This window comes from Pelophylax lessonae, assembly GCF_965119305.1.
Source record: "Pelophylax lessonae genome assembly, chromosome: 2".
Lineage (NCBI taxonomy): Eukaryota > Metazoa > Chordata > Amphibia > Anura > Ranidae > Pelophylax > Pelophylax lessonae.
Genome location: NC_138769.1, coordinates 127,416,825 through 127,439,470, shown reverse-complemented (window position 1 = coordinate 127,439,470; position 22,646 = coordinate 127,416,825). Strand labels below are relative to the sequence as shown.

At 44.5% G+C, this 22,646-nt stretch overlaps 1 protein-coding gene across 2 annotated transcripts in view; it reads right to left on the bottom strand.

Annotated features, from left to right (window-relative positions):
• Positions 1-21,917, bottom strand: part of FLOT2 (flotillin 2) — a 102,567-nt gene extending 80,650 nt beyond the window's left edge. For both annotated transcript variants that reach the window (XM_082244838.1, XM_082244837.1), the window contains exon 1: positions 21,737-21,917. In XM_082244838.1, coding sequence (XP_082100964.1) covers positions 21,737-21,785 — 49 coding nt within the window. In that variant the 5' untranslated portion in view covers positions 21,786-21,917. The remainder of the gene's footprint in view (positions 1-21,736) is intronic.
• Positions 21,918-22,646: the final 729 nt, after the last annotated feature.

The following is a 22,646-nucleotide window of genomic DNA, read 5'->3' as shown; positions in this document are numbered from 1 at the left end:
GTGATATACTTACCACTAATTGATAAATATTTGATTGATCACTTACAGACCGCTATACAAAGGTAGCCCCTGAAGAAGGAATTCTGAGTTGTATCTCTGAAACGCGTCGGGCATTTACCTTCAACACAGCGGTATCTGTTTTTTACCCCATGACACCATGATTTGTATACAGCTTGCTATTTGTTTTTAATATACAACGTTTTGTATTTATGTCTTTCAATAAATTTATTTAATTGTATACAGTGTTTCAAGTTATATATATTCAGTGCCTTTAAAGTCCCACCCCCAGGGGAAAAATCTTCTTTCGAATTCCAGTAGCTGAATACAAACAGCTAGAAGTCCAGAGTAGACGTTCCCTATGAACAAAAGGACAGTGGGGGACGGGGGATTCTGGAGTACACTAGAAGGCAGGCAGTAGACGCAGACAGAAGACTGGACATCCACGTGGTGCTTCAATAGCGGCAGTGGGATGGTACTTCCTTAACGGTGAATGGCAATAACGAGCAGGCAGTGCATATCACTCCACTAAGCAGATGATGTCCGCATTCAGTCCCTCTACCTTAAAGTGACACTAAACCCAGAACAGTAAAATCACTCTGTATATGCAGTAACACATGATGGTTATACTCACTGTGGAACCTAAAGCGTTAATCATTTGCATTGTGTAAAAAGGCGGTTTGATCCTGTCTTCTCTGCTCTTCCCCTTCTTCCACTGTCCCAAATTCATCTCCTGATAGAACAGAGTCTAGAGGACAAGCTACACATGCTTAGTTTGTTGTGTATTGTGATCAGCACAGTGCCAATCAGCACTATACAGACAGAGGGTCAGGGGTCCTGCAGCCTCATTGGACAGGAGAATGAAAAATCCTACTACAAGCTTTACCCAGACACTGACAGAAGTCACAAGACTGCTCTAGCTGCTGATGAAAAAAGGTATTTTGCAGATAATATTCACTAAAACTATTACATTTGAGTGTTCTGTGTACTGTGGGAGACCAGATATAGGGAGTGCAGGGTCAAGGGTTTAGTAACACTCAGTTTGGTAAAACCAGCAGTTGTGGAAAATTTGAACTAGGCTTCTCCTGTGACTGTGCCACGACTCTGCACTTAGAAAGAGCTCTGCAACCAACTCACACACATAGTACAATGTAGTCTGAAAAGTGCCACAATGCAATCCCTGTGCCTTTAGATGACAACCCAGGCAAGTGCTACACATCCAGGTTAGTAGGTTCTGGGTACAGCCTCCGAAACTGAGGAAACGCCAATCCAGAAAGCTGCTGTACACAGAGCAGCTCTAGCAGCAATGTAGCAAGACATCTTTTTAAAGTCCACGAGGGTTTAAAAAAAAAAAAAAAAAAAAAAAAAAAGAAGGAAAGCTGGTTCCACAAAGTAATGAAGGCTAGCAAAAAATGGGATTTTTGACTTACCGTAAAATTAATTTCTCTGATGTCCATTGCCTGAAACAGCTCCTGATCTTAACCATTGGATTATACTGCCCCCTACAGGAGTAGGACACTAGGTAGAAAAAAGCCTGGCTACACCTATGGGCAGTCCCAGAGGGTATACTCCCTCTCTCTGCCATAGGTACTCAGTTTAGTTACAAGCAGTGTCAAAAGAATTACAACTCCACAGAGGGGTGGGTGCAGTGTCCGTCAATGATCAGAGAAATGGATTTTACGGTAAGTCAAAAATCCCATTTTCTCTTTCGCTCATTGACGGACACAGCTCCTGATCTTCGTAACCATTGGGATGTCCCAAAGCAGTGTTAAACATGAGGGGTGAGAACAGTGAAAAAGAAATTCCCAAGGCTATCTATAGCCAATCAGGTAAACGGGAGCCCAACCAAAACTGGAGCTCACCTGAAAAAAAAAAAAAAAACAATACACCCTCAAAAGGAGGACCAGGTCCTCTGAACAGCAGCCTGCAAAACCTTGCAGCCAAAGAAAGCATCCGCAGATGCCAACACATCCACTTTATAGAACTTTGTGAAAGTGTGCACTGACCACCAGGTAGCTGCCTTACAATCCTGCGTCACTGACGCCTGATGATGGAAGGCCCAGGAGGCACTGAGCACCCGAGTAGAGTGGGAACTGACAGGGAAAGGAGAAACCTGACCCCTGATGGAATAAGCAATCACCATCCATCTGATCCATCTGGAAATGGTCGCAGAGGAAGCGGATAACCGTTTCCGAGATCCATCCGTGAGCACAAATAGTGAGTCTGACTTCCTCAAAGCTGCCAGGTACACCCGAATTGCCCGGACCACATCCAAGGCATGCAATGAAATTTCCTTCGGAAGTTTTGGCCTAGGACAAAGAGAAGGCAACACAATGTCTTCATTCAAACGAAAATAAGAGACAACCTTTGGAAGGAATGACAGACAGGGACAAAGAACCACCTTATCTCAGTGAACCACCAAGTGAAGTGGACAGGATAACACCGCCGATTCCGACAACCTGCACTTAGAAGTGATAGCCACCAAGAAGGCCTCCCTCAGGGACAGCCTAAGCAGGGAAATCTCCTGAAGATTCTCAAAAGGAGGCTACTGGAGGACAGAGAGCACCAAACTGAGGTCCCAAGGTAGCAATGGAGACCAGACAGGAGGGGCCAAGTGCCTAACTCCCTGAAGAAAAAAGTATGCACCAGGGAGTATGTAGCCATGGGCCGTTAAAGGAAGACCGCTAAGGCTGACACCTGACCCTTGATAGTACTCCAGGCCAGTTTCTGCTCAACTCACCGTTGAAGGTCAAGATCCGAGCCACCGAGAGAGAGCACGAGGATGAACCCCAAGAGACTCACACCACGCAATGTACGACTTCCATGTACAATGGTAGATCTTCCTAGAAGAAGCTTTTCTAGCTTTTAACAGCGTTGGAATCACAGACTCACAGACAAACCTCTATCTGTCAGCACCTGGCGTTCAACAGCCAAGCCGTCAAAGCCAGTGACTGTAAAGCAGGATAGAAGATTGGTCCTTGGGACAGCAGATCCTCCCTGAGGGGAAGCTTCTAAGGAACGTCAGTGACCAGCCGCACCAGAACACATACCAAGCCTGACGAGGCCAGTCCCGGGTCCACCAAGATAACCGTAATTCCTTCGGCCTCGATCCTGTGTAGAAGTCTTGGCAGAAGCTTGAGAGGGAAGGGGTAAATCAGACGATACTGACCCCACTGGGCCACCACTCTTCCAGTGTCCAGATCCCCTGAGCAGAAATTTTGCTGAGGACGCCTCCCCAGCCAGACAGGCTGCCATCCATGGTAACCACTGTCCAATACAAGTGGAGGAAGGATTTGCCCAGCCGAAGCGCCGGAGAAGGAAGCCACCATATCAGGTACTCTTTTGTTCCCTGGCTCAGCCAGGTCTGATAGTCCACAGACTGCGGAGTCTTTCCCATTTGGCCAGAATCTCTCTTTGCAGGGGCCTCGTAGAGAGCTGTGCAAACGGAACCATCCGTAGATACCATCAGGCCAAGCACCCGCATGCAAATTCGGAGGAATGACCATCTGCTGGAGAGCAGGAGATGAATTGCAGCCTGCAATTTCTGGAGTTTGCCCACAGGAAGGAGCAGTCAGGCTAAGGCCAAGTCCAGAGTCAGACCCAGATAGTCCAGCTTTGTGGACGGAACCAAACCAGACAAATGAAAATTCAGAATCCAGCCAAACTCCTTCAGAGTGATCTCCAGATTTTCCACCAGAACAGAAGGAGACGCCGCTCGCAGAAGGAGGCACCCCAAATAGCCCAGTACCGCGATCCCCGGTTGGCGTAACAATGCTAGCACCGGGGTTAACACTTTTGTGAAGAACCGAGGAGCAGAGGCGAGACCAAAGGGTAACGCCACAAACTGATATATGCTCCTCTCCGACAGCAAAGCGGAGGAAGCGCTGGTGACCGGCACTTATTGGAATTTGAAGGTAAGCACCCTTGATGTTGATAGAGGCAAGAAAATCACCCTGATGAAGGGGTGCCACCACCATGCGAATGGACTCCATTCTAAACTTCTGCACCCGCACAAAGCAGTTCACTGCCTTGAGGTCCAAGATTGGATGCACCTTGCCTTCCTTCCTGGGAACTGTAAACAAAATTGAGTAAAAACCCTGAAAAAAATTCCGAAGTCGAAAGCGGTACAGGTCTTGTACCGCCCCAAACAGACCCTGTGTAAGTGGCCTGGAGACAGGCACAAGTTGGAAGAAAAGAACCTTGCCAGGAGACAAGAGCGAAACTGGATCTTGTAGCCGGACCGAATGACTTCGTAGACCCACTTGACTTGTACCAGGGAAGTCGCGGGTCCGGAAACCATCGTAGACGTCCCCCCACCCCAGATACGGGGGGAGGGTGCACCTTCATGCTTGTCCGTGGGTCTGGAGAAGCCAGCTCTTGGCTTGCCAGACCAGGTTCATTTGGATCCTCCAGGAGGAGGCCCTGAAAGGCTTTGAGTCCTTGTCAGTCGGCCCTGAGGGAAGAAAAAAAACTCTTATGAGCCGAGGAGGGCCCACGTCTACAACGAGGGTCCTTGCCCTTAGTAGCCTGTGGAAGAAAGGTACTCTTTCCCCCATGAGACATTTAAAAGAGGTCATCCAGGGTAGCTCCAAAACAGGCATTTCCAATTGAAAGGGGAGATCACTCAAGAACTTTTTAGAAGTCTGGTCCGCAGACCAGCATTTGAGCCAAAAGACACGCCGAAGGACCACTTCCGAAACAGAGAGCCGCATCTAAAGAGGCATCACAGATAAACTGCAGCCCCTGGACCAGCATGTCCGCGGCCTCAGCAAAGGCAGGGGGGAGCTATTCTCCCTCCAGGTCACGGAGTAAAAGCTTAGCCCACTCAGTCAGAGTTTGCGACATCAAAGCAATAGTAAATATCGGTCTCATTGCCGAACCAGCCAGAGTGTACATATTGCGGGCCACAGCCTGCGCCTTCCTGTCAGTCAGATTCTTAAAGGCCAGGCACTCTTCAACAGGAACATGGATGCCTTGTTCAATCTGGAAACTGGAGGGTCCACCACCGGTGAAACGGGGGGGGGGGGGGGAGAGAATGCGCTTTTTGCTAGCCCATCGCCCGAAAGCCACCTCCACCTGGAACACAAAGGACTCCAGGTCCACCGTCAGTGCATCGATGGATGGTTGGTTTCTGAATTCCTATGTCCCTCAATAGAGGATAAAAAAAAAGCACCAATGATGTTGGGAAAAAAAAAAAAAAGGCTGTCGTGTCCAGTGCTCACCTTCTGTTTCACTATAAGGAGAGTAATGAGTCCTCATCTTGCGCCTTTAGAAAGAGTAGCCTTTATGTTCTTAAGATGAAAGAGTAGGTGGGACTGAGTAGTTTAACTGGAGCAAACTACGCAGGCCAAAGATGGGCTGAATTTCCTTCCTGCAACAGGGGAATCCCTCCTGCCAAGCCATTGTCTGCCCCCGGACAGTATAGCAGGCTGGTTGTACCCAAGTTGATCAAGTCTGCCCACACACGGTTCAAATCTCAGCCAGTTACTGCTGAATCGGCCAAGATTTGAACCATCTATGGCCGGCCTTATTCTACAAAAGTGCTGTGTGTGGTCAACCCACAAAAGAGGATGGAGGAGCCGAGTGTATTTTTGGCAGATTCACAGGATCAACTTTAACACTTTCACTGTCACAGATATTACAGCTCTGGGATGTATATAAGCTTTGCTTACCTTTTTTAAGCCTGACTATAAACAGTTGCCCCCCCCCCCCCCCCCTCCTGAATTCCAGAATCAGAGCTGTAAAACAGCCTGCTTCAAAAGACTGCAGACGTGGCATTAGGGGCCTAATAGACCCTAAAAAAAGGTAAAAAAAAAAAAAAAAAACTGATGGCAACTGTAGTTTTAGGTGGTCTCACAGGCACACACAATTTTAAAGCTTGTAATATTTGGTATCCATTTACTTGACACTACCTTAATTTTTATAGCTTATTAAAAAATTGGGTATTCTGTGTTTGCATGTACTAAAGTAAATTCATGTTTTTTTGTTTTTACACTGAAAATTGTAGCCTAAGTATTGTAACATTTTATTCTACAGGATGTATACTTTCAAAAAATATATATTATGTTTTAGTTTTTAAATGCTTTTTGTGTAAAAAAAAATGTTTAGTCAAAAATGTGTATTGAAAATGGAAAATATGGTTCTGGCAGCAGAAGAGTTAAAGGAATGAAACATAAAATCTGGATACGTTGTCGAAATGTACTGCATATATTTTATTTTGCAATTTCACACACTTCGTCACATACAACATTGCACAATTTGCCTACAATTCTGACTGAAGTATGACCCCGGCTGGGAATTTCTAAACACATGACATGACCTCGCTGTGCCAAAATTCTGACAGTAGTCAGAGCAAAGAGCAAATTAAAATGCATATAAAAATAGCTTATAGCTGCCAGACCAAAATATCACAAAAGGGAAAATCAGAACAATTTTAGTTATTGTGGTAATATCGTGTGAGAAAAAATTGGCACTACAACTATTTTATTCTCTAAGGTGTCTGCTTTCAGAAAAGATATAATGTTTGGGAGTTTTATGTAATCTTCATGCCTAAAATGATTTTTTGCACCACTCCAAAAAAATTTCAGCCAAGCGCTCACTCGACAGAGGAAGACTGGCGTGCTGCTCTCCTCAGGCAGGGGACTCCAAAACGGGTGCATGAAAGAAAGCAAAAGGAGGTGCAAACACCTAGTGCATTACCCGTGGTACTTTTTAAAATGATTTAATAAAATGCTGAATGCATACTCACAAACATGAAGAATAGAAATCGTGTTACAAATTGTCGTCACACATATGTTGGAACATGTCCTGGAAATTGTGACCACTAACGCGTTTCGGGAGTCAAGCTCCCTTCCTTGCACTGTTTAGGAATATCTCATAAACAGTGCACATTTAGGAGACATTATTTTACCTACAGGTAAGCTTTATAATAAAGCAAAATGAGGGTTTCCTACCACTTTCAGCTTTTGTATCTTACACACACATTCCAGTTGTACTTGCACGCACAGCCATATTTGCTGGCTCAATTTCACTCCGTTTCCTTCTTACTAATGCAGCAGAAGAATTGTGCTTTACTACTGCCCACTTTCAATACCAACCTGCCTAAAACCATCCAAGATCTTTTATCCCCGCAGATGTTCAGTAGGTTGGCTTAATGCACAGCTGATTTATATACAGCCAACAGATGGACCCTAACAACTTCTACATTTTATAAATGGTACAGCAAGTTTATAAAATTGTGAATACAAAGAATGAGTGGACACACAAGACAGGCTGGCCGGTTATACAGCTCAAAGCAAACCGACTACGGTATACACCTGCTGTGGAGGAATGCAGAGGAACGTATCCAAGTACTGATGTTCTCAATAAGGGAGGATTTCATCTACAGCTCACCTGTATTCTTTATACAGTGACGGCTCAGACACAAATTAAAAGGAAGTGGTGTGTGGAATTCAGTGAACAGGTAGAAAATTTCCGTTCAGAAATATGTAGGTCACGAACCACCTACTGAATACTTGAAAGACAACTAAAAAACTAACAAAAAGTCCTCTTCCTACTCACATTTTCCTGTATAACATCCTCTCCTGTATCTGTTTTCAACCTGGGGAGGTTTTAGCTGGTGATGGTGATGTGAATGCAGCAGACCATCATAAGGGTCACCAAACACAATACAATATCTGTACAATCAACTTAAAATTTACCAAAACTATGTAAATATGAGCCCCTGTCTAAAGCAACACAGATTATGCATTTTTCTTTCAGTGAAAGCACAGATTTCCCTATCAACAGTCAGTGCTGATGGGGTATTACCTCCGGTGGGGAGCCTTTCCTGCCAGCAGAACACAATTATCACTGCTGGTGGCTATATCCGCCGGAAGTGAATGCATGTAAAAAATCTGACAAGCTGGTTGTACTGAAGATCAAATGAAGGATCAAATGAAGGATCGACTTCAGAACAACCAGCCTGCCCATAGATTGATCGAATCCCAACCGGTTCCTGCTGAACAGACAGATGTGGCCATCGTACCATAGTTTGGAGACCCCTGCTCAACAGCATAAAGGTACTCAGCCAGCCATCAGCCAAATTGAGGAGGTCCACGAGTACGGCTGGACAAATCTCATGTGCCACACTGCCAACAGTCCAAACTGAATAACCATTGCCATCTAATGTTACAGTAACTGGTATGAGCGAAAAAAAAAAAAAGAAAAAAGTGTGTTACTTGGCTAGGAGTATGACATCTGAAAGACGTTTATTATCCCACACTCAGTGCCGGGTCACACTATTGCGATCACAGACATCGCATGAGATTTGGAGCGCACTGCTCCTAAAATCACATTCGATCTCTGTGCGGTCTGAGTTCAGCCATACAGTTTGTATGGCTGAATTTGCAATGCAATCGCAGTGAACACGCACAGGACCCTTTTTTTGGTCCGCAGCAGAATCTGATCACATGGTGGTTCACACCAGTGCGATCCGATTCCTGTGTGAACTGTCAGATCGCACTGCGATATGCGATATGATCTGGGGGTGTCGTTAACTTTGAATTGACACCCCTAGTGTATCGCATATGACAGTGTGAACTGCCTGTGCTGCGGATGCGATGCGGGATCACACCGTATATTCACAGTGTTCCCGCATCACAATAGTGTGAACCGGGACTCAGACCCAAATTCTATTCACTTTCCCAGTGCTCCCCAATAGCTCCAACCCTGCATAAGCTCTGCGTCAGATGGGTTTGCAATTTAAACATTTGATTATTGTTGTCCTAGTTCGTTAATATTACAACACCACAACCCACAAATGCATAGAAGGAAACTGCAACAGTCAATACATTGGTGCATGAGACCATAACTCATGGCAATGAACTTCATCAAGGTGGAGTCAGTGCTGGTTCACACTTGTGCGGATGCGCTGATCGCATGTAATTCGGAGCACACTGCTCCTTCATTACATGCGATCTCCTGTGCGGATGCGAGTTCAGCCATACACTTTGTATGGCTGAATTTGCAGCGCATCCGCAGCAAACGCTGTTTGGTTTAATGAATACATTGGTGCAAGGGTTTTCTTGCAAAGTCTCTCTCTATGGTTTGGTTTCTTTACAGTCCTTATGCAGGCTTTCACCAAAAAAATTACCGTATGTGAAAATTACCTCAGATGGAAAATCATTTACCAACAGTTCTGCAGTTGTTAAATAACGGGTCCTAAACCACATTCGATGAAATCCCTGTCCCATATGCTTCCTTAACATAACTGTAGTAAAAGGGAATTGATAAAATGTCGCAACCTCGCTAAAAATCGCTGATCGCCGCCTTTACTAGTAAAAAAATAAATAAAAAGGACATAAATCTTTCCCCTAGTTTGTAGATGTGATAACTTTTGCACAAACCAAACAACATACACTTATTGGGATTTTTTTTACCAAAAGTATGTGACAGAATACAAAATGATGAAAAAAAATTAGATTTTTACATTTTTAATGGGAAGGTTATATACCAGAAAGTGAAATTTTTATATATATATATATATATATATATATATATATATATATATATATATATATATATATATATATATATATATATATATATATATATATATATATATATATTTTTTTTTTTTTTTTTTAGAATTGTCGCTTTTTTTTTTGTTGGTTTAGAGCGCAAAAAATAGAAATTGCAGGAGGTGACCAATTACCACTAAAAGAAAGCTATTTGTGGGAGAAAAAGGACATCAATTTTTTTTTGGTACAGTGTCACACGACCGCGCAGTTGTCAGTTAAAGTAACGCAGTGTTGAATCACAAAAAAAATGGCCTGGTCATTAAAGGGGAAAACCTTCTGGTCCAGAAGTGGTTAAATGGGTAGCAATTATTTGTATGTTAAATTAAATACAGGGTGTTTCGTATCACTAAATTCTAAAAATTCTAGATTCTATGCATGGCCTAAATATAAAGCCAGGCATACACGGACCAACATTTGTCTGGTTCAGCAGGAACCAGACAAATTTAGATCTGTGTGTACCCCTCTGTGTTCAACAGAAGCCAAAAGTTACACCTGCTTCTATTGAAAGGTCTTGCTGCAAAATCATTTCAATGGCTGCAGCACTGATCAGTGTATTTTGACAGGGGTAGGAGTCCCCACTGTCAGAACACAAAAGCACAGCAACAGAGATCCTTTCATCTAAAAAAAAAAAAAATTATATACTCACCTAGGTGGCCAATGCTGCATCTGTTCCCAACCGCCGCTGAGAATTGGGTGATCAAACACCGCTGGTTGCTCAGTTCTCCACCTCCACTCTGAGTGGAGAGCCGTGACTGCACTGCATGGTGTCTCGTGGTTTTTTTTAGGCTTTTGTATCATTTTCATCTGTCACCATTTAGTGTTGCCTGCCCTACACCCTTGAAATCTGGGGTACTCCGACATGTAAATACCAACCATATTCCAGTCACAATTTCTTGCCCCATTAGGCCCAATTTCCTCCTAGTCCAGCATTGGAATGGTTGCCTTCACAAACTGATAGTAGTTGGTCATCAAAAAAGCTGGTCAGCATTTGAACTTGTTGACCAAGTGGGACAGCTATGTAGCAATTTTTACAGTGGATGACTCTATATGAGGCCAACTCCCAGTGTCACATATTTAAGAGTCACCTGACAAGAAAAAAAAAATGAGAACTGATGTCTATTTTTTTTTTTTTTTTGAGAAAAGCCAGAAGCAACATTAAATGCCTAGAGGGCAATCTCTCAGCATACAATGAATAATGAATGTGTGTCAGGTAACAAAAAGAAGTTCAACAGGTGCAATCATGTGCACATGCCAGGTAAAAAGAGGGAAATTCCATGGATCAAAAATCTCAGACAAATCACCCCAATGCTTAGTATCAGCACCGATACTGGCATCGGTGCAACCCTAGTCACAGATCATGTTACAGGCATGTAATCAATGAACTTTTCTCAATGGAGGAGGAGGAGGAAAGAGAGGTATGTCTCCATTAGACCATCCTTACTGCTGTTCGGCTTGGGAACCCGAATCGGTTAACGACGACAGCGCCAGAAGTTCAGAGACAGGAAGAAATCAGGCATCAGTGCAATGAAGATTTCTCCAGGATCCAACCTGCCTGCACAACAAGTAACTTCATTACAGGTAAACGATGCAATTAAAGCTGTAGGATTTTTTTTTTTTTTTTTTTTAAGCTAAACTTCAACTTTAAAATAAACGTGGTCAGGCTATGTATGTATATATTCTTAAAAACAGCAAATTACCCTTAAAACAAGCCCTGACCTCAGTAGCTGCAGGTACTGTGGAGCAATTCATCCTCAGATTACAACAGAAGAGCTTAAAGTGGTAATAAACCCCTCAGTTTAAGCACTTTCACCAACTAATTAAATCACTTACAAAGTATGCACCTTCTTTAACTTGAAATACAGTGTAAATCTAAAAAAAAAGCCTAAAATTGTGTGTGTAGGCCGACACACACGAAAGCCCATCCTTCCAGGACTTTAGGGTTGGAACGTTGGCCCCAGGACAACGGCAATGTATGATAAAAAGCGTAGGGCGAAGCGACATGCTGGGTCACCGATACCCTCAAGTCCCGGAAAGATGGATTTGTGTGTGTGTGCTGGCATACACACACACACACACAATTTTAGGCTTTTTTTACATCTACACTGTAAATGCAATTTATTTTTTCTATCAATAAAATTGACAAGCTTACACTATGTGGAGTTTTTAATATTTTGAGCAACATCCATGACAAAGTGAGGTGAGTTGAGTTGGAAAACCCTCTTGATGTTCCAAAGGGCCCTGGATGGGTATGGAGCCACAAGCGTTTATGACCTTTTGTAATGAGAGGTCCATATCATTTGGTAAGGGAGTTTGTTTTTAGCCATTTGGTGGCGGTGTTCACACAAAGGATCACTCTCCAAGGTGATGGATGCTAACAACACTTATCTGGATTACCATATTACACTTGTGGACTTTATATGTTAGTGACACCCATTTGAATTATCATATTACACTTGTGGACTTACGTTTATTATTTTAGTGCAACTTAAAAAAAAAGGATTTTTGTATTTGAACTGTGCCAATATTTCACAGATAAATTGCTGCTTGCACTTTTTGTTTTATTCATTATATATCGCGCGGTTCTTCTTTTCTGCTTTATCAGGATAAAAATGACCGGAAGAAAAAGGTTTACCACTAATGAAGCCCTTGGAAGTCATTGGACCTGGGCAGAGGAGATTTGGTGGAGGCCCAATACCATTTATGTGTTGCATTAAAAAAAAAAAACACACTTTGCCAGAATCTATTACTTTTCTTTAAAAATAAAACATATTACCTTCAAATTTTCATATTTAACTTCGATCACATGACCTTCCCTGTTCTCCCCCCCCCAAGGGCTGGCAGGAGAATAATGGGGCAGTTATGTGAAAATAACATGCCAAAGCTTACAACTGAAAGTGTAAAGCCCCGTACACGCGTACCGATCGCCGGCCGAACGATCGGCCGTCTTTTGTCCAGGGCTGTCGTGTCTGCTGAAAACTGCAAAAGACTGCACACGAATTTTGTCGGCCAACAACAGCCGACTGCAGAAGTGATGTCATGTGATGGTTGACTTTCCTTGTCTTTTTTTCTTCTCTGAGCATGCCCAGTTTGCTAATCGGCTGACTGTTGGCCAAAATCTTTACTGACTGGCGAACAATCGGCCGTTCTGGTGACGGCCAACAAAAATTTTAATGCCTGCACGACCGATTCTGTTCGGCCGAAAATGCGCTGTCAGCTGTGGGAAGCATCATACTAACAAGCCAAAAATCGGCCGATCGGCCAAATATTTACTGCCGACAATCGGTACATGTGTACGGGGCTTTAGTTCCCCTACAGAAAATCTATAAAGTGATCTTATACTGGGGGCCCCCCCTCCCCAGTCCCGCTGTACCAAATTGGCACAAACCCCTGGTGTCAGACTCCGACTACCCGCTTCACCAGCCTGGGGATTTAAAATCTTGCTGGCTTTCTTTTTTCTCTTCACATTTCTGACACTAGGGGCTAGACGGATTCAGACTGGTCACCGCCGTCCATGTAACCGTGCTGACCAATTAGAATCCATACAGACTAAGCAATATGGACACGCCATTAAGCCATGGGGGTTTCAAATCTCTACCAAGTATGTGCAATTATAAAACAAAATGGAGATACACAAACGTGGGTTTCCTCAGGGTATTCTGTTTTCCTCCCACACACCAAAGACATGCTGGTAGGTTAATTGGCTTCTAAATTGTCCCTAGAATGTGTATGTATGAATGTAAGCTCCTTGAGGGCGGAGATGTGAATGTACGATATATATGTGTAAAGTGTTGCGTAGATTGACAGTGCTATACAAGTACCTATAATAAAACAAATATGTTACTGTGTAAAAAGATCATTTATGATGTGTTGCGTATCTTTGTAGTTGGAAGCCTCTATATCCCTTCACTACAGGTCTCCTTTAAAGCAGTTGGAAACCGCTGGAGTTTTTTTTTTTTTTTACCCTGCAAGGTAAAGCTATAATGTGCTAGTATGCATCGCATACTAGCACATTATGTTAAACTTTCCTTAAAAACAAAGCCCTCCCACATCAAAATGTCAGAGCTGGAGGCCACTTCCATCTTCACCCATATTGCCGGGATCGTGACGTTTTGAGCCTACAAGATGGTGTCAAACAGGCCCTGGGGTGTGGCGGACGGCACAAACATAAGGTGTCATGTTTGTGCAGTGTGGCGGGGTACAAGGTCCTTTTAGGTTATGGTGGGTAAAAAGGTACGTTGTAGGGACCCGTCCAAGGTATGGCTTCCTGTTGTTGGGATGTGTATCTGCATGTTGTCTCCGAGTCGGTGGCCTTGCGGTTGGAGGCCTGATTAAGTGATAGGAAAGTAGCTGCGTTTCTCATAAGGCCTAATAGCCTTGGGGCCTCAGGTTATTAAAATGCTAATTTATATTTTGGTTAATAAAAGGCTGCTCTGTGACTGGCCGGAGCCGTGCTGACGTCACTCCTGCGTATGCGCCAGGGAGCCGCCGTTTATGGTGCAGGGCTCTGAAGGAACAGCATGGGTGGCTATTCCTTCAGAGCGCATGCGCCAGTGATGTCACTGGCTGCATGTACAGTAAATATCTCCTAGACCGTGCACAATTAGGAGATATTTACACTACCTATAGGTAAGTCTTATTACTTATAGGTAAAAATCAGTGATGGAAGTTAAACTTCCACTTTAGGCACAGAAAGTACTTATAATTTATGAATGCAAAGCTTAATTAAAGACTCATGCCAAGAAGGGAATGAAAGCTTTTATCAGCATATGTTCAATAACAGTGCAAGAAAGAATGACCACGGATAAGTTACTATTCGGCCTCATACACACTGGACATTATAAAAACGCCAGTAGCTTTCGCTGTAGAATGCCGCGTTAAAAATGAGTTTTGCAGCATTTTTGCATTAGTGTTTAGGAAAACTATACTCCCACAAAAGGTTATGGCTTAGAAACGCTCAAAGGCGGAATAGCCAGGTTTTTTAGCATTTTTTACACCTAAGAAACTCCTCTCCAAACCCACTAGTTCTGGGGATTTTTTTTCCCACCAGAAAACACTGATAAAACCTATGTGTGTGAACACACAAGAAAACATGCTGGGGAGTTTACTTACTGCAGAGAAAAAAAAATGCCTGAAGCCAAAAACAGCAGCTGTAAAAATGCCCAGTGTGCATGAGACCTTTGTGTTCTGTTGTGATTATTATTAAACATTTAGAGGTTTATCTGTAACATGTCAAGTTAAGTTAAGCCGGCCATAGATCGAAATCTCACCTGGTCGGATCATTAGTACAGTGGCTCTGCCTGGCGCGGTCAGATCTTTTCTCGTTCAACCCGCTGGGTTGCTTTACAAGGCTAGATAGATTAGTCTTAGAACGTGGCGAAGAGTAGGATTAGAGTTATAGAGTTAAGCCCCATACACACGTACCGATTGTCGGCCGTAAATATTCGGCCGACGACCGATCGGCCGATTTTCGGCTTGTTAGTATGATGCTTCCGACAGCGCATTTTCGGCCGAACAGAATCTGTCGTGCAAGCATTCAAATTTTTGTTGGCCGTCACCAGAACGGCCGATTGTTCGCCAGTCAGTACAGATTTCGGCCGACACAGCAGATTAGCAAGACTGGGCATGCTCAGAAAAGAAAAAAACACAAGGAAAGTCAACCATCACATGACATCACTTCTGCAGTCGGCTGTTGCTGGCCGACAAAATTGGTGTGCAGTCTTTTGCAGTTTTCAACAGACACGACAGCCCTGGACAAAAGACAGCCGATCGTTCAGCCGACGATCGGTACGCTTGTACGAGGCTTTAGTTCGTTTTTGCAAACTTTTTGCGAACCTCTACTTTAATCAGTTGTGGAATTTGGGCTTGCTACAAAATTCCCCCCCCCCCCCCAAAAAAAAAAAATAGTAAAATGGCTCAGTACACATTCTACATATCTCCTTCCAAAGGCTTTCTGCAACATCCCAGCCACTCCTGAAATGCTGAAACGAATGTTACTTCCTCCAGAGTCAGATGAGGAATTGTAAACACTGGCTCTGGATTCTGAATGAACACGCTCTACAATAATCAGCCAAGTCATGTGAGCAAACGTTCTCCAACATTCTTATTCAGTAAAGAAATACAAAGAGCACAGGTCATGTGCAAATGTACCATAAACCAGTGCAATCAGGAACCCTGCAATGGGTCAGGATTATAATGTTATTACTCCACACATTTGTTGCCATATCATGCTAATTACATGCTGTAGTCCTAGATCAGACACATTCCACACAAAGCAAACCTAAACCATAATGCCCTCCTCTAGCTGGCTGTACACAAAGAATGTCAGCTGGTTCATAAAGAGGCGGACACATTTCACTACATGTGTGGCCAACTTTAGAACAAGCAGACTTTTTCAATCTTTTTACCCTTGATGAGGAAAAGGGAAGCAGCCATTTTATCAAATATTTATTTATGATTATCAAACATGGATTTATGATTAAGCAAATATATTGGATGTATATGTGTATATGTGTATATGTTGTGGAAGTCATATTGTATTATAGCTGTTGTATTCATGATGTATGATTGCTACCTCAACCTTTGAAGACCCGTAGCCAACAAGCTATGGAAGTAACACATTTATGTTACATGTCCATTCCGCATTTCAATCAAGATGTGACTTCAAAGAAACTTTAGATAGATAGGTGCCACCCTCTTCAGAATGTAGAAATTGTAATACACGTCCTTAGGAAGTTAGAGCAATGTTTTATTAACAGAATGTATGCAACTGAATTGCTCTCCAAACATGTTTACCTACATGTTTGCCTAATAAATATAATTTTCAATCTGGCTTCAACAGTCAAAATGTTACTGAAACCCATGAGTTCTGGGGTTACCCTTACACCCTAGACCAGGCATAAATAGACAGCGGTCCGGATCCAATGTCTCATTGGGACCTGCGGTTGTACCATTTAGGAGCCACTTCCACCCCCCTGGAAAGTTAACCCTGGTAGTTCCTGCCCTCCATTCAGTGCTGCCAAGCCTCCCACTGTACTCTCTGTGTAAGGTAGGAGAGCACGGGGCAAGAGGACATGGTTGTGAAAGGGGGGGGGGGGGCAGATGTGAAGGGGGCACAGCACATCATTGTTGTGGGGAGGAAGTGAAACGGGTTCAGTGCTGCGGGTGGGGGGTGATGTGAAAGGGGGGGCAAATGCTGGGGGAGAGATGTAAAGGGGAGCAGTGATATGAAGAGTGGCAAGTACTGGTGGGGAGAGGAGCTGGGATGTGAAGGGGGCAGTGCGGTGGGTAGATGTAAAGGTGGCAAGTGCTGTGGGGAAGAGGGAGTAGTGCTGTTTAGAACCTGAAGGAGGGGATGTGATGTAAAGACTGGGCGGCGTGACGCAAAGGGGGGGCCCCAGACGCAAAAGAGGGGGGCCCTGTGGGGGGTGATGTAAAGGTGGGGGCAGATAAAAAAAGGGCAGTGGACACTAATGTGAAAGGGAAACTGATGTGAAGTGGGGGACTGAGAACACTGATGTAAGAAGGGGATTGTGATATAAAATAATGGGGCTGTAAACAGAAGGATCTGAGACATCACATAAACATGCGATTCAGACCTCCGCTGGAAGAAAATTTTACTGATCAGAACCTCCGCGAATTTTGATTCAATTACCCCTGCCCTAGATGAATGCTTAAAATAATTAAGATCTCAGGGAACCCGTTAAAAATTAATACATCTACATTTTACAGTAACGTAGCATGATCAATAAGCTGTTGAAAGTTTCAAATATAAGAATAAAGAACATGACATACCTAGAATATCGGACACCCAGAATTGAATATTTTACAACCCCTCCTTTTTCTATATGTCAACTAACAATCATGAAAATTATTAAATGATGGCCAGAAAGAATCTGATTGAAAATGGTAGCATCCCCTTACATTTGTGGTCAGTAGTGTAAAACCTCTTTACATTGGTGCTTAGTCGAAAAAATCCCCCTTGCACCGATGATCACTGTGACTCCTTCCATTGCATGTTAATATGAAACTCCCCCCTTTAGTTTGTAGTTCTTGTAGCTGGGAGAGCAATCTGTCATTATTCACAGATCAGGGAAGCCCTAAGAACCTCTGGAGGGGCCCTAGGATTTCACAGGACCCTGGCTAGTAATGCCCCCCTCAGAGTAACACTAACAGATTGATTACTGGATAGCTCCTGCAAGCTCACCATACAGACTCTGGATACGAATGGAAGAACCTAAAGCATCCTGATTGAATTGCCTCTGAGTGAGCCCAGGGAGAACACACACAATCCTATCCAACCTGCTCAGTGCTAGGGGGAGCTGCAATACAAATGTGAAACAATCTCCTCCAGACAGGAAAGGGTCAAGCCTTGGACCTATTGGGAATAGGATGATTACTCTGCATGGAGCCAATCCTAAGTGCTGCCACTCCCTGCAGATACTACATCTTCTAAAAACAAGCGTCGGTCAATGGAGGGCAGCTCTGTGGTCCTCGCTGGATTTTTCCTCCCATAATGATCACATTACCAGATGTAAGATGAAGGAGACACATTATAGAAAACGATTAGCTCTACAAACCTTCAACATGTTAGCAAAACAACAAATTAGGACCAATAGACTAAATATCTGGGTGTGTATCCCTTCCAGACTCAGATTAATGTACTTGGCAGCGATAATAACTGGTTACATGTCAGAGATCATAAAATGCAGATATATATATATATATTGTCTGGATTTCTAAGGTAATCGTCTCTGGGAAAAGAAAGGTTGGCAAGTAGCTGGAATATATATTATAATATTTACACATAGCGGGGGTTTTGGTTTCTTCTGGTTCACATTCAGATCAGTGTCAGAAGAGTTTACACAATAATGAAGGAAATTACACAAAGATGCCACCAATTAGAACTGTGCAATATATGAATGATAATCAAATCAGGAAATTAGCGCCTTTCTTTGGAGAAATCTAATAAAATAAGAATGGTTGTACACCTTTCTCCTCATCTTTGAAGATTTAAGCAGCTCCAAGGGATTGCTCCATAGGCGTGTATGTGTTTACCATCGGCTGCAGGGGATGTGCCATCATTGGGCTGCATCTAAAGCAGCCCATCCCCCTCTCTCCATGTGATGCGTAATAGGGATCTCTATACCCTGCAAGAGGCTGTCCACCTACCTGATGTTAATTAGGGATCACTATACTCTACAAGGAGCCATCCACTTACCTAATGCATTACAGGGATCTCTTTACTCTACAATCAGCCATTTACCTACCTAGTGTGCATTAGGGATGACTATACTCTGAAGCGAGCCATCTACATACCTGATGAATATTAGAGATCATTCTACAAGGGGTGTCCACCTCCCTGATGTCTTTAGGGATCACTGTACTCTACAAGGGGTGTCCACCTCCCTGATGTCTTTAGGGATCACTGTACTCTACAAGGGGTGTCCACCTCCCTGATTCCTTTAGGGATCACTGTACTCTACAAGGGGTGTCCACCTCCCTGATGTCTTTAGGGATCACTATACTCTACAAGGGGTGTCCACCTCCCTGATGTCTTTAGGGATCACTATACTCTACAAGGGGTGTCCACCTCCCTGATGCCTTTAGGGATCACTATACTCTACAAGGGGTGTCCACCTCACTGATGCCTATAGGGATCACTATACTCTACAAGGGGTGTCCACCTCACTGATGTCTTTAGGGATCACTGTACTCTACAAGGGGTGTCCACCTCACTGATGCCTTTAGGGATCACTATACTCTACAAGGGGTGTCCACCTCCCTGATGTGTATTAGGGATCATTGCAAGGGGCCTTCCACCTACCTGACGCTTTTTAGGAATCTCTATACCCTACAATCATTTGTCCCCTACCATTAAGTGCCGGTTCACACTGCAGCAGTCAGACATTGCATGTGATTCGTACCGCATTGCTCTGCAAATCACATGCGATGTCTGTGCGATGCGAGTTCAGCCATACAGATTGTTCACACCTATGCGATCTGATTCCTGTCCGAAGGGACACTTCACACTGCGATATGCAAGCTAATCTGGGGGTGTCATTACCCGCAGTGGATTCGCAGGGTTTCCACATCGCACCAATGTGAACCGCCACTTAAACATAAGTTTACATTTCAACAAAAAATAATAAATGCACATTTTTTTTTTGCATGTTTAAAAAATGTGCATTTACTATTTTTTTCGGGAGCCTGTAAAGCATTGCCCCAGCTATCAGCAGATCACAGGTGCCATGCAGGGCTCTTGCAAAACTGTCAGTGTATCCGTTGGGTTCTTCCTGTACGAGGTACAAGCAATGAACTACCACAGCGCTTACCTTCGCCATGAGAACTACAAGCCAACAGACACAAAGGATGTTGGGACTTGTAGTTTCCCATTAACAGAGGACTGAGAATGAATGATGTGATGACGTTTCAAAGAGTGACAGCGGGCATCCAGAGAAGATGCCAAGTAAGTAAAAACGCAGCTCAACTGTGGGGTTTTACCGCCAGCCCCAGTTGCAAGTGTAGACAAGCGCTTAGGCCTGGGTCACACTGAGGTGATTTTCGCATGACAATGGAAAGAACATGGCTTCCAATGGTGCCCGTTCACATCAATGCAGTGCAGATGCCATGCGACTTTGCTCCCATAGAATATGTAAAACCACATCCAAAATGCAACCAAAGTTGTACTACATAATGGCATTGAAATTTGCATCAAAATTCAATCACAGTTATGTGAACCAAGCCTCAGAACTACGTATACCCGCGTACCACTGTACCCCGCTATTCATTTGTACATGCGTGCCATGCTTCTGGGCACCAGAAAACAGAGGTCTATTATGTTTTATGCCCCACTACTTCCGTCTACATGAATAATGATAGCGCATGTTACCGGTTTTGGGGGACCCTCACTTGTAGGGTATAGCAATCCCTAAAAATCATCAGGTAAGTGGGCAGCCCCTTCTGGGGTACAGTGATCCCTAAATATCATCAGGTAGGTATGCGGCCCCTTCTGGGGTACAGTGATCCCTAAATATCATCAGGTAGGTGGGCGACCACTTCCGGGGTACAGTGATCGCTAAATATCATCAGGTAGGTGGGCGACCACTTCCGGGGTACAGTGATCCCTAAATATCATCAGGTAGGTGGGCGACCAACTTCCGGGTTATAGTGATCCCTAAATATCATCAGGTACATGGGCGGCCGCTTCTGTGGTATAGTGATCCCTATCATCAGGTAGGTGGGCAGCCCCTTCTGAGATATAGTGATCCCTAACTATCATCAGGTAGGTGGGCAGCCCCTTCTGGGGTACACTGATCCCTAAATATCATCAGGTAGGTGGGTGGCCCCTTCTGGTGTATAGTGATCCCTATCAGGTAGGTGGGTGGCCCCTTCTGGGATACAGAGATCCCTATCATAAGATAGGTGGGCAGCTCCTTCTGAGGTACAGTGATCCCCAATTTTTATCAGGTAGGTGGGCAGCACCTTCCGGGGTACAGTGATCCCTATCATCAGGTAGGTGGGTGGCCCCTTCTGGGGTTCAGTGATCCCTGTCAGATAGGTGGGCAGCCCCTTCTGAGGTATAGCGATCCCTATCATCAGATAGGTGGGTGGCTCCTTCTGGGGTATAGTGATCCCTATCACAGGTAGGTGGGTGGCCCCTTCTGGGGTTCAGTGATCCCTGTCAGATAGGTGGGCAGCACCTTCTGGGGTACACTGATCCCTAAATATTATCAGGTAGGTGGGCAGCCCCTTCTGGTGTATAGTGATCCCTATCAGGTGGGTGGGTGGCTCCTTCTGGGGTATAGTGATCCCTATCATCAGGTAGGTGGGTGGCCCCTTCTGGTGTTCAGTGATCCCTGTCAGATAGGTGGGCAGCCCCTTCTGGGGTATAGTGATCCCTATCACAGGTAGGTGATCGGTGGGGGTGGGGAGACACTCCTTTACACTCAATCTGCAGAGCCTGAGGCAGGAATAGCACCCAGTCACCATGGTGACCGTCCACAGAGCCAATAAGGGGAATCCCACATTCACATGTGGTGAATAATATGAGTGTCCCGTTCTCTCCTCCATCATCCCTATCATAGGACATCTCCGCATTAGGAGTCCATCTGTGCCCCCACAATGCACCGGGCATGTCACACTGCGGGGAGGGGAGAGCCCCCGCCAGGCCCCGCACTCACCAGACACCACCAGCGCCTCGTTGGGCCCCACTGTATGACAATTCCCCATCACTCCGAGCGGCTAGGCTCTTCCCGGTACAGATAATTCGGCCGAGTCCTTCCCGCTGCTTCCTTCTACACCAAAACAACGAGCCGCCCGTCCGTCACTGTCCCTCACACACCCGGCCGAGGCGGAGCCCTCACACAAAATCAGCCTCTCCCCCCTCTGCCCGCCCACTGGGTGTGACCCAACAATTTCTATCACTGCATGTATTCGCCCGAGCAGAGGGCGGGGCTGGTGGTGAAAGTGTTAAAGGGCAGGGCGTGAGTAAGAGACACAGAGCCGGTGACCAATCAGCGCGCAGGAAATGGGTCTGCGCCGCCGAGGTTAACTCTTTGTAGATCAGAGGCGAGCGTTACGCAGACAGCAGCCCATAGCCCCTCCCGCCCGGTGTTTATGTAGGGCTGCAATGCTGACGACATCCGTGTGCTGGGAGAGATAACATTCCCCGGACTCCGCTCACCATGCTGGGGGGTATTCATGTTCATCCCGAACATCTCTGATTTGCTTCAGAAAATCCCATAGCGAACATGTGATGTTTAGTCTGCGGAAATCACACAGTTTATAAAAAATGTATGGAACACTTTGAGAACACATCAGATCGGAATGCTGGATATTTATACTGATATGGAGTGGGTAATGTGCTAGGAATAAATGGATGATGGAAATTCATTTTCGGGTGTCTTTGAATTCAGCCCTCTGTAGGTTGGGATAAATGTAAAGTGAAGAAATGATAGAGCAGGCTAGTCCATTTTGCTGAAATTTCATTGCAACTCAAAATGGTAATAAAGAAAAGAATAACCGCGCTAAAGGTGATAAATAAGTAAATAAAAGCCGCAACTTCAAGTGTGACCACACCCTCAAAAATTG